The sequence below is a fragment of the Chrysochloris asiatica genome, unplaced genomic scaffold, assembly GCF_000296735.1.
Source record: "Chrysochloris asiatica unplaced genomic scaffold, ChrAsi1.0 scaffold00045, whole genome shotgun sequence".
NCBI lineage: Eukaryota > Metazoa > Chordata > Mammalia > Afrosoricida > Chrysochloridae > Chrysochloris > Chrysochloris asiatica.
The window spans coordinates 15,496,521-15,507,984 of record NW_006408563.1 but is presented as its reverse complement, the minus strand read 5'-3'; the positions used below and the strand labels follow the sequence as shown (position 1 = coordinate 15,507,984).

The 11,464-nt window shown below is 38.8% G+C and overlaps 1 protein-coding gene across 2 annotated transcripts in view; it reads right to left on the bottom strand.

Annotated features, from left to right (window-relative positions):
• The window catches only part of ANKRD44 (ankyrin repeat domain 44), a 400,403-nt gene that overhangs the window by 124,954 nt on the left and 263,985 nt on the right, over positions 1–11,464 (bottom strand). Inside the window, exons 8-9 of one of the 2 annotated variants that reach the window (XM_006862012.1) lie at positions 8,210–8,288; positions 2,487–2,601 (exon numbers count right to left, since the gene is read on the bottom strand). In XM_006862012.1, coding sequence (XP_006862074.1) covers positions 2,487–2,601; positions 8,210–8,288 — 194 coding nt within the window. Of the gene's footprint in view, positions 1–2,312; positions 2,602–8,209; positions 8,289–11,464 lie in introns of those variants that run through there. The other variant, XM_006862013.1, reaches the window with a different exon arrangement.

Sequence of the window (11,464 nt, the reverse complement as noted above, 5' to 3'; positions counted from 1 at the left end):
ACACCAGGGCTCCATTCAGGCATTTAAGACTCTTTAATTTTCCTGGTGTGGCACTATAGTGTAAGCACTGGATTTCTAACCACAAGGTTGGTGATTCAACCCCACCAGCTGCTCCTTGGAAACCCTACACAGGGTCACCATGAGTGGTAACTAACTCGACAGCACCTAACAACAATAATGTATATGTTGTTGTTATATGTAATGTAATAAAATAATTTTTAAAAAGTATTTATTGATGTCTTACTATGGACCAGGAGTTGTTCAAAGAACAATACGTGAATTATTTTGTTTCATAAATTTAGCAGATATATTGATTTAACTCATGTGAGACTATGTATCAAGTGCTTTGCTAATAATTTAATAATTTAACCCACATGACAAACCTATGGGTAGGAACTATCATTATTCCCATTTATCAGATGAGGAAACTGAGGTACAGAGTTACTGGGCAGTGGGCTCAAGGTCACAAAGCTCCAAAGTGAGAGGATATGGACTGGAGACCAGGCAGTGCCCCAACAAGCATGATCGGTATTGCCAATGGAGACAGCCAACACCAGCACACACCCTCAACTCGGTTAGGCCAAGCTCTTCTTGGAGTCCTACGTACTCTTTTATCTTTTGTACCTCATTTCCTGTATGCTTGGGGTGTCTGCCGCTCTCTGTCTACTCAAATTCTCCCCCTTCAAAGTCTACTTAAGACTTACCTTCTCCTTGAAGGTTTTTCAGAAACCACTGGCCATCTTTGAACTCTCTCCTTTCTGTCTACAGTTTATGGCATATACTGTCTACAACATTTTGTTACTTAGGCCATTCTTCATTTAGAAATTTATTATAGACACCAAAACCTGTGAAAGTCAGAACCTCTGTAAAGTGGCAGCATGTCAGAGGGGGAAAACTCAAATATCTTTTAATAATAGAGAGCATTAGAAAAGTAGCAAGATGGTACCCTGTTAAAGATGGAAACTTGGCTAAGACCCAGATAAAGCCAGGAAGTTCCATCGAGAACCTACTCTCACAGGTTTCACTCTACTATCCTGTGTAATTGTCTTAAATGGGCTGTGGGATCCAACAAAATCACAAACTGCTTAAAGGTACCACCCAAGTAACTCACTTCTGAATTCCCCAATACTACTCAGACTTGAAAGACACATATAGATGCTTTATATATGCTTGTTGAATTGAAGCACAAAATGAGTTCAGGTCTCCCTCTGTAATGGTTATGGTTCTGTGTCAACTTGACTAGGCCAGGATTTCTAGAGGTTTGGCAGTTGAGATGTACTTTTTCCCATGGTCATGAAACCTAATCCAGGCATAGTTAAGTCTATGATGAGTGGCTATGAGCAGGTAATTAATTGAAAGGATGCTTCCTTGGCGGTGTGGTCTGCTCCCAATATAATGGACATGATGCGGGAAAGGCTCTCGTGTTCTCTTTCTTCCACTGGGAAACTGGAAATCTATAATTACAAGCCAATCCTTTGATAATAAACTTCTTTATATATATACATCTATATGTTTCACTGGTTTTGCTTCTCTACAAAACCCAGTCTAAACTACTCTCCAATGTGGTAGTGGTTGTATGCTGTTGAGTTGGTTCTGACTCGTAGTGACCCCATATATAGTTTCCTAGGCTGTAAATCTTTACAGGAACAGAAAGCCTCATCTTTCTTCCATGGAGTGACTGGTAGATTCAAACTTCAGACCTTGTGGTTAGCAGCCCAGCTTGTAATCCATTATGCTACCAGGATTCCTTCTCCAGTATAGTTGTTGTTGTGTAGTGCCATCGAGTTAGTTCCCACCCATAGCGACCCTGTTTAGGGTTTCCGAGGAGCATCTGGTGAGCTTGAACCACGGACCTTGCAGTTCAAACGGCTTTGCAGTCTGGTGCATTTACCCACAGTGCCACACCAGGGCTCCCCAATATAGTAGCTTTTTTCATTTTTTCCTTTTTATTGTGAAGTGCTGTGGAGTCAGTTCCATCTCATCACAAGCCTGAACAGGGTTTCCAAGCAATTAATTGTTGGTGGGTTTGAACTGCCGACCTTGCAGTTGGCAGTCCAGTGCTTATCCTACAGTGCCACAGCAGTGCTCCTTATAACTGCATTATTAAAACTAAGCAAGCACCCAGAATAAACACAGAATTCACCCATTTATGTTTTCTTTTTACTGCTTAACTAACATGAAAAAGAGCAAGAGAATATTAAAAAGCAGAGTTGGGAATGTAGTTTAATAATAATCTTCAAGTTATAAAAATCATTAAAACCACTCAAATAGGCCTCATCTTTATGTAGCTAAAGAATAAAAGTGGTTTTTCCTTGTATCCATCATTAAAAGTCAGTTAATTTGTTTCAAATTTAATTTGTAGTTAGTGTATTGGTATAGCTTCACCTTAACCTGAATAAATGGGAATTTTCTCCTGCATGGCAGAGTCCATTTGGCATGATTCCCACATGTGGCAATTACCGTACCATATTTTTGCAGGAACCTACTTGGCTGTGTCCGCTCCGCTGGTTATTAAGGTGTTAATCAAAAGCTCATGACCGTATCTTGCAGCCACATGAAGAGGAGTATTGCCATCCTTATCGACACAGTCAATTTCACCTCCTGAAAGAGATATTTTCATACAGGATAACATAAGGAGTCAAGCTGATTTAAACACTACATTCTACACTAGTCATTCAATGTTGACCAAATGTTGGTTTCTTTCCCACACTGTGTGCATAAGCCTGAAGTACAAGAATGCATTTTAAAGAAACAGGTCATCATCTGAATTAGTATCAGCACATATATTATTATATAACTTCCAGGTCACGGCCCTGCTGAGTTCTAATAATAAGACCATTATAAAATCCTCACAATAAGATCTGTACAGTCTTCATTCTACACAGTCTTATTATTTTTTTATTTTCTTACTACCACCTCCCTATGATTACATTTAACAAACAATACTTTTTCTAGCCAGAATAGTGGTGAAACATAAGAGTTAATGAGTAAGAATCTTACCTACATAATGAGATAGTTACCAAAACTGTGTGGCTTTGCAGGAAGGCAAATACTTTAACACTGAAATTAGCACACACGTTTACACGGTATTTAATATGCTTCACTCTATAGCTAGAACTTCTGCATTTAACAAATTGAAAAATCTTTCAATTTGTTGCAAATAAGTTTTCACATTTGGTGTTTGTAACTTAATAGCTGCTTAAAAAAGGTAAACTCTTTCTGACTTTGATGGGAACTATAAATAGCAATTTGAATACAAATACTAATCTTTCCTCAGGTTTTTGTTTCTGAGTATAGTTATTATTTTGAAAACTAGCTGTGATCATTTCTGTGATATTGACACTCACACGTACATATATGTATATTGTTGTTGTTAAGTGCCATCAAGTCGGTTCCAACTCACAGAGACTCCTCAAAGGGTTTCCAAGGAGTGGCTAGTGAATTTGAACTACTAACCTTGTGCTTTATCCCACAGTGCCACACCAGGACTCCATATATATAAATGTATAGTTTCACCAAACTGTTGATAGAAACTCTTGGGATAGAGACACATGATGGCAATTATGGGTAACTTTATAATGATTTAATTTTATATGAGCATGTACTAATTTTATAGTGAGATCTTCTAGGGATTCAAGGAATGCATTAGCTTACTGTGCTCTGCTGTTGAGTCCTGGTGCGGCAGTGTAGGATAAGCACTAGATCACAAGGTTAGTTTGAACCAGCAGGTCAGCAGTTCAAACTCAACAGCCGCTCCTCGGAAACCCTATAGAGGGTGGCTATGAGTCGATACCAACTTGACGGGTACTTAACAACAACAGCTCTGAATATATTAGCATCTAATTTAGAAAAATTCATTTTTATGACCAAATAGTAGCTTTGGGACAAGCAGATACAATGGGTAACTTAGAGCAATCCAGGGAACATGTATCTACCCAAAAACTGTCCACAGTAGTAGGCCTGAGAGGGCCACTCCAGGAACACTCTGACCCATGGAGGATGGAAGACAGGTCTTCAGAGTTCAGAGAAGCCTTTGCCCTGAACAAACATGACATCATTCCATACCCTACACAGCCAAATGTGACCAAAGCCTGCTTAGAAAGTGTTAGGACCTCACATTTGGCAGTCTCAAGTGTGCCACAAATTGGTGGTGGCTGTTGTTAAGTGTCATTGAGTCGGTTCTGATCCATAACAACCCTATATAGGGTTTCTGAGGAGTGGCTGGTGAGCTTGAACAGCCGACCTTATAGTTCAAATCAACTTTGCAGTCCAGCGCATTAACCCACAGCGCCACACCAGGGAAAGAGAAATGTGAAAAATATTGATAAGTATGGAATAGAGGGGCTGAACCAATGCTTTCTGGTGTGACAACCTTTTCATGAGTCAACTTAAAATTTCAAAATAGAGACAATTATCTTCTACATGGGCTTTTGTTGTCATTTAAAATATATTTCACAGAAATATTATAACTTCGTGAAGAAATAAAAACATTTGTAACTTTCAGAGTATAGGGTATTATGTGCTAGTTATGGAGATGTGTCAGCTTGGCTGAGCCAGGATTCTCAGTGGCTTACTGATTAATATGTGCTGTATGGTGCTGTAGGATCAGCACTGGACTGTAAACCATAGCTTTGGTGGTTCAAACCCACCAGCTGCTCCATGGAAACCTTGTACAGGGTCACTATGGGTCAGAATCAACACAACAGCACTTAACAACAACAATCTTCTATGATGAGATCTAATAGAATGTCATCACTTTCATGATGAGATCTGCTGCAAGCATCCTGTCAACTGAAAGGAAGTTTCTCCAGAGGTGTGGCCTGCAGCAGCTTTTATCTTACAAGTGATCAGAAAGAGACCCGGGGACAGAGTACTTCCTTTAGACCTGGTGTCCCTGAAGCTCCTAGATTCAGAGCAAGATTGTTGTCAAGATGCATGGAGATCTCCAAAGAATGTTGAGCCTACAGATACTGAAAGGAGGCAAGGACCTTTCTCCAGAGCCTCCAAAGAGAGAAAGCTTTCCCCTAGAGTTGCCATTCTGAATTTGCACTTCTAGCTTCATCAACTGTGAGAGAATAAATATTGGTTTGTTATGGTGTTCCTGTTTTATAGCAGCACTAGATAACTACGACAGGACACATGTCAGAAAAAGAATAACTTATGCAGCATTATCTAAGCATCCCTCTGAAATAATTTTCCGTTGCATAAACAAGAATGGTCATCCTATTATGTTGCCTCAGAAAGGTTGTGTCAAAGGTCAAAAATGTCAGTCACTTTAATCTACTCCTTAACTCTTACTTTTCAGACTCTGTTTTTAAAGTTTCTGTGAAGAAAACATCACTTCTGAACTTTTGGATCCTGTTGGACAAGACTCTCAGGCAGCTGACTAGTGAAAATGACTGGTTGAAGAGCCTGCCAATAGCATACTGTTTCTTTGTTCAGTTTCTTTGCCTCCCTGGCTGTGACAACACAGCCTCAGACCACAAAGTAAGTGATGTAACAGCTGAGGAAGTCTTTGCTTGCTAACTCAAAAAGAAAAGTTGTATGTGTGCATGTGTGTTTAAAGATTGTCTTAACAAAGCTATTTTGAACATCTAACCAGTAACCCTGGCTGGAGAGCAGTCAGGGGAGCAGAGAAACACAGATGAAGTCCGAATACCAGAGCAAATTAACAAGTAAACGAGTAAATAAACACAAAGGACACTCCTCAGCTGCATGTGTTCAGTGGGCTCCTATGTTTGCTCATGCTGTCCTGTAGTTCGGAACTTGGAGGACACAGCAGCTCTTGTTGTGTGGTGACCCACTCTGGAGGGCTGGTCCCAGGCCCTGGGGGTGGGAGCCTCTGGAGACAGGAGGGTTGTAGCAGCAGCAGCACAGGATTTTCCCCAGAAGGAAGCCAACACACAGGAGGAAAGAAAAGAGCTTCCTATTCTTCTCTCCAAGGGCATTTAAAAAAAAAAAAAAAAGTCAGCTGCAAGAACTTGTAGTTCTCCCATGTATAATGTTTAATGAATGCAAAGAATTGTTTGTCATCTGAGAGAAGAAAATGTCAAACCATGTTTTTATCAGGACAACTCTCTTCCAAATATAAGTTACCCTTAGAGTAAATAGAATTCAATTAAAATAAAATTAACATGTCATTGTTTTTTCAGAGAACACGTTTATAGTGTAGTGGTTTCAGTCTATGAGGCTGGATTGTCTGAGTTCCAATCCCTGTTCCTTGCTGTACCAACCACGTATCCTGACACAAGAGACCACCTCTCTGTCTCAGTTTCCCCATGGTTTACCAAGCTCCTGGTACATTGAAAACCCAATAAATGCTGTTGTCATTATTGTTAGATGCCATCGAGTCAGGACCAACTCATAGCGACCCTGTACACAACAGAATGAAACATTTCCTGGTCCTGCGCCAACTTCACAATTGTTGTCACATATGATAGTCTGTGTCATTATGTCCTCATCAATTCAGGCTCCTGGACCCCATCTGACTCACAAGCAAAATGCCAGGCCAACCAAGGATGGGACAGGCTCCTTGGTAATGGAGGACAACAGATGGAGGACTCTTTCAGGTCTAGACCCAACTCACAAGTCTAGTAAGAGTGCATAGGGGAAGTCTTTGAGCCCACTGGAGTGGGTCTTGGAGAGGTCAAAACAACTAGCAACGTCCTGGGGCTATTGCAAGCACACTGGCCTGACAGAAGGGAGGTGGGTCATGGTCTTTCTTGATTCAAGGGATATGGCAAGTATGGTCTGGTATACTGGGATGAACCTGCAGGAAGGCAGCATCTACAAGGTGAAATATTGTTCTCTATCCAACTTGGTCACTGATGCTTGAAATTACTTTAACAGGAGACAAAGCTTTTTATTCCACAGAGCTAGGATCCATTGATTAAATTCACATTAAATTTTAAAACGTGTGGAAGGAAGGATGCCAAATATCTTCCTGGCTTTAATTTTTTTAAGGTAATGAATACTGTTTTTTAAAAAAAAAGTTGACAAATCCAATGGGATGACGAAAGGAGCTCAAAAGAGAGAGACTAGGGCACTCTTTTTATTTACAATTAAAGTGTCCCTTCCATTAAAATGAATATCAAAGGTATGCTACAGATTTCAAATTAGAAATAATGGGTGATATGCAGTTAATTTCCATTTCTCCTTTCTTGGCTCAATGGAAATTTGTTAGTACTTCTTTTCTCCCCTCTAGTTTCACTGAGAAGCTTATAAATTTCCTTTGCTTTGCTGCAGATATTTTGCTTTCTAAGCATAATTTTACTGGTTGGCCCTCCATTCAAATGTCAAATGATTTTTTGCTTTTATGATTTGAGTGCTTAAGACATAACTCAGCACCACTAACAATTCAAGTATATGTCATCTATAATTTTTATAGACAGCAAAAAGAGAGGCCCAAGAAAATCAACTAACATCGCAATTTTGAGAAGTAGAAATGTGCGTCAATTTAAGATTATTTTGGAACTGCTGAATTGACCTGGAATGTCAGATTATCTCTAAGATTTGCTCAGATAACAGAAGCTTTGTTGCCAAGGTCAACAGTTTTGTTGCACAGATGATGGCCATGACCCACTAGGAGTAATGTGACCCACACCAGGAAGAGACACTCCCTAGGACTATGGTTACAGAGACAACCCTGTGGTTTCATGCAACACACCTTTGTCTGAGCCTAGAAAACTATTGGATTAGGTGACTTTCCAAGGTCTCTGTAAAGCCTGTGATTTTATGACTCCATATATTTTGTACGTATCTTCTTTTCCTCTGAGTCACCTCATTTTTCCTACCTTTACTCAAGTTGCTTTATGCATTTTTACTTAGGGAACCAGTGTGACTTCTAAAATCTAAAAACAATTCAGATTTGCTACTAGAAAATGTATGCTACTTTAACTTTCTTAGATTCAGGGTAGAAAGCACAAGATTTTAAGTCTATGTAAGTACATCATTTCCAGTTTTCAAGTTCACATGTTCTTTGACTGGGGATAGACTGTGAAACAACAGTATGGCTTTTCACTGCTAAGACAGAGATGATAAATCTGATGAAGAGCCCTCAGCAAAGTAGGTTGAAGAACAGGGTAAAACCTTGCTTACGAAAACTCCTCCAAACAAAGTGTCATTTTTTAATATATTCAGATGACTGACAGCCAAAGTCAATCAAATCAGGAAACTGTTCAAATGACGACACTGCTGAAGAATCTCTTACCATTCTGAATGAGTGTTTGTGACCTTGTGAACCTTCCATGGACAGCTGTCATGTGCAGTGGACTTTTGCCATCTTTACTCTAAAAAATATGAGGAAGAGACAAACAGCGTGGGTGTTAATGAACCAGTGAACCAAATTTGAAACATTCCCATTGTCAATGAACTAAAAACACCAATTTGAATTAAAAATGCATGATTAGAAATTACAAAAGGTAATTAAATTGTAGTTGTTGCTATTAAGTGTCATTTAATCAGTTCCAACTCATAGTGACCCTGTTTAGGGTTTCTGAAGAGTAGCTGCTGGATTTGAACCACCAACCTTGAAGCTCAAACCAATCTTGTGGTCCAGTGCTTATCCTACAATACCACACCAGGACTCTACACTATATATATAAAAATCTCAAAAGTAAAAGTACAATGTATATAATCTCCCAAAATATTGTATAAGCCCACATTTTCAATAAGTGTGGACAAGTGAAAATTACTTGGAGAAGTCATTGAAAGTTTCTAACTGCACTGCCCATTTTTATCTTATTCTATTCCAAACTGAAATAGTCATCCAAGAATTTTGCCCTCTCCTACAATGTGTGGTGTTACGGGTTAAAGCACTGGACTGCAAGGTCAGTTTGAACCATAAGATTGGCGGTTCGAACTCACCAGCTGCTCCTTGGAAACCCTATACAGGGTTGCTATGAATCAGAACCGACTTGGCAGTACAAGTTAACTATTGACAACAATAATATGAGCTACTTGTTGATGAGGGAAGTTTTCTTCCAGCTCATATTCTCAGCCTTTGTGTACATACAGCACACTAGAAAGACAAATGACGTGTTAACTTTCATGGCCCCATGTGACCTGACGTGACTCAATTGTCATAAATCATTGCAACTGTCAACAATTGTCCTGAAACCATTCCCTAAATGCTGATCCCGTAGAAAAATCATTGGGATTGTTTCACAAGACAGCGTCATGTTATACTGACCTCATTAGAAAGTATAGATTAAGACAAGCACACCACTCAGCAGACTACCATTTTAATGATCAGCTGATATAATTTATTCAAAACCCTTGGCATGTCTTTGTAATTCAAGACATAAAGTAGTGGTTTTCTATTTTATGTAATTCAAGACATATAAAGTAGTGATTTTCTACTTTATGTAATTCAAGACATAAAGTAGTAGACTGATTGCGCTAAAACATGAAATATATATACTGAACAACACTGTATAGTACTTAATAAGATTTTATACTAAGTACTGAAGTTCTACATGCTTAATTAAGAAATGATCATTTATCTAATTTGTTCTGAAAGTGATACTATTCAAAAGAAAACATTATTAATATTACTAAAAATATCCCAAACAAATAGAATGTATTCCATTACTCAAGTATTTTTTTTCAAATCCATGTAACTGTTATTTCTCTGAATCTCAGAAGAGATATTTGTCTAAATTTGAGGTTTAAAATAATTTTTCAAAATTGAGAGTTCAGTTTTGTGTGAAAACCTATATACATGTTCTTAAAAATGACTCTTAGCTTTTCAAAAATTCACATTTTTTCAAAAATCCATAATGGATTTTTAAATCAATATTTTCCAGAATGGAGTCAAGAACCATCTGCTTCTGAGTCACTAGAAATTCTTGTTAGAAATAGGAATTCCCGGGCCTTAACCCAACCCTGGAGTTTTGGTATGGTACTGCAAGATAATATACTGGACTTGAAAGCTGGTTTGAACCGCAAAGTCAGCAGTTCAAACTCAGCAGCTACTCTTGGGAAATCCTACTGAATTAGAAGTGGAGTAAGGGAGTCTCCATTTCTAAAAAGCATGGCACACTAAGATTTACTACCCACTGCTTTAGACTTCAAGCTTACATAGCTTATAACACCACAAGGTTTTAACAGAAGACCTCTTATTATCCCCTGTGAAATCTATTAAAAAGGGAGAAAGGAATTATGCACAGACTGCATTGAGAGAGGAGATCATCAGAGTGGTAACGGTATCTTGATGGAGGAAAAAAATAGGATTATAATTTATATTATTATTAAAAAATTATTAACACCTTTTCTCCATCTAATAGGATTATAACCTAAGTCAGAAATATTGAGCAAAGAGGGTAGCAGTAAGCTGAAAGCTGTACTCTGAGTGGTATTTCTTAGAGGACAGGATCAAAGAGGACGAGAATGAGGATACGGTGACATTATAGACCATGAGACTCACAGAGGTACATGAGCCCAGAGCTGGGTCTTGGATGCCAGAACTCTTGAGAATTTAAAGGACTGACAAGCTGGGGAGCTACCTAGGAATAAAGATTTAAAACATGCCCCCTTCAATAAAAATGTGAAGACAGCCCAAAACTTGGTTAAGGAGAGAGAAAGCAGAAATTATAGAGTTGACTTTCACTTGTCTCTAGGTGGTGCTATTTCTTTAAATTTTGTTCCAGTATGGGCTCTTAAATTTAATGTGAAAATATAAGTAATTAGCATTTAATTAAACATATATAAAACTATAAGTACCTCAGAGTCCTGGTGTGGCGCCACAGCATAAGCACTCGACCTCAAGACTGGTTTGAACCCACAAAGTCAGAGGTTCAAAATCAGCAACCCCTCCTCAGAAACCCTATTTAACAGGGTCACTATGAGTCAGAACTGACACAATGGCACTTAACAACACCAATAACATAAATACCTCATTATTTAAATAATATCTTCTTAAATATTTAACTGGAGTCCTGGTGTAGTGCTGTAGGATAAGCACTTGACCACAGGTCAGTTTGACCAGTGAGGTCAGCAGTTCAAAATCACCAGCTGCTCCTCAGAAACCCTATACAGGGTCACTATGAGCCTGAGCTGACTTGACAGCAACTACAAATATTTAACTAAGTACTTTTTCATGCCTAGAAGAGTTTAAAGGCTTTACCAAGGAGTAACCACCAACCTGATAAAAAAAAAACAACAAACCCACACCAAACCAACTGAGAGAGAGTCAGTCTGACTCACAGGGACTCTATAGGACAATTTAGAATTACCCCATAGGGCTGTAATTTTTACAAAAGCAGACTGCCACATTTTTCTCTCATGGAGAGGCTGGTAGGTTTGAACCATTAATTTTTTGGTTAGCAGTTAAGTGCTTAACTACCTGGAATTCTTCCAACCTGATAGTAACTATTGAAACTGCAGGCAGAGAACCAAAGCAAAAATAACCTATGTCTAGTGTAGACTCAAGGAGCTCTGGTAGCGTAGTAGTTGTGAATTGGGC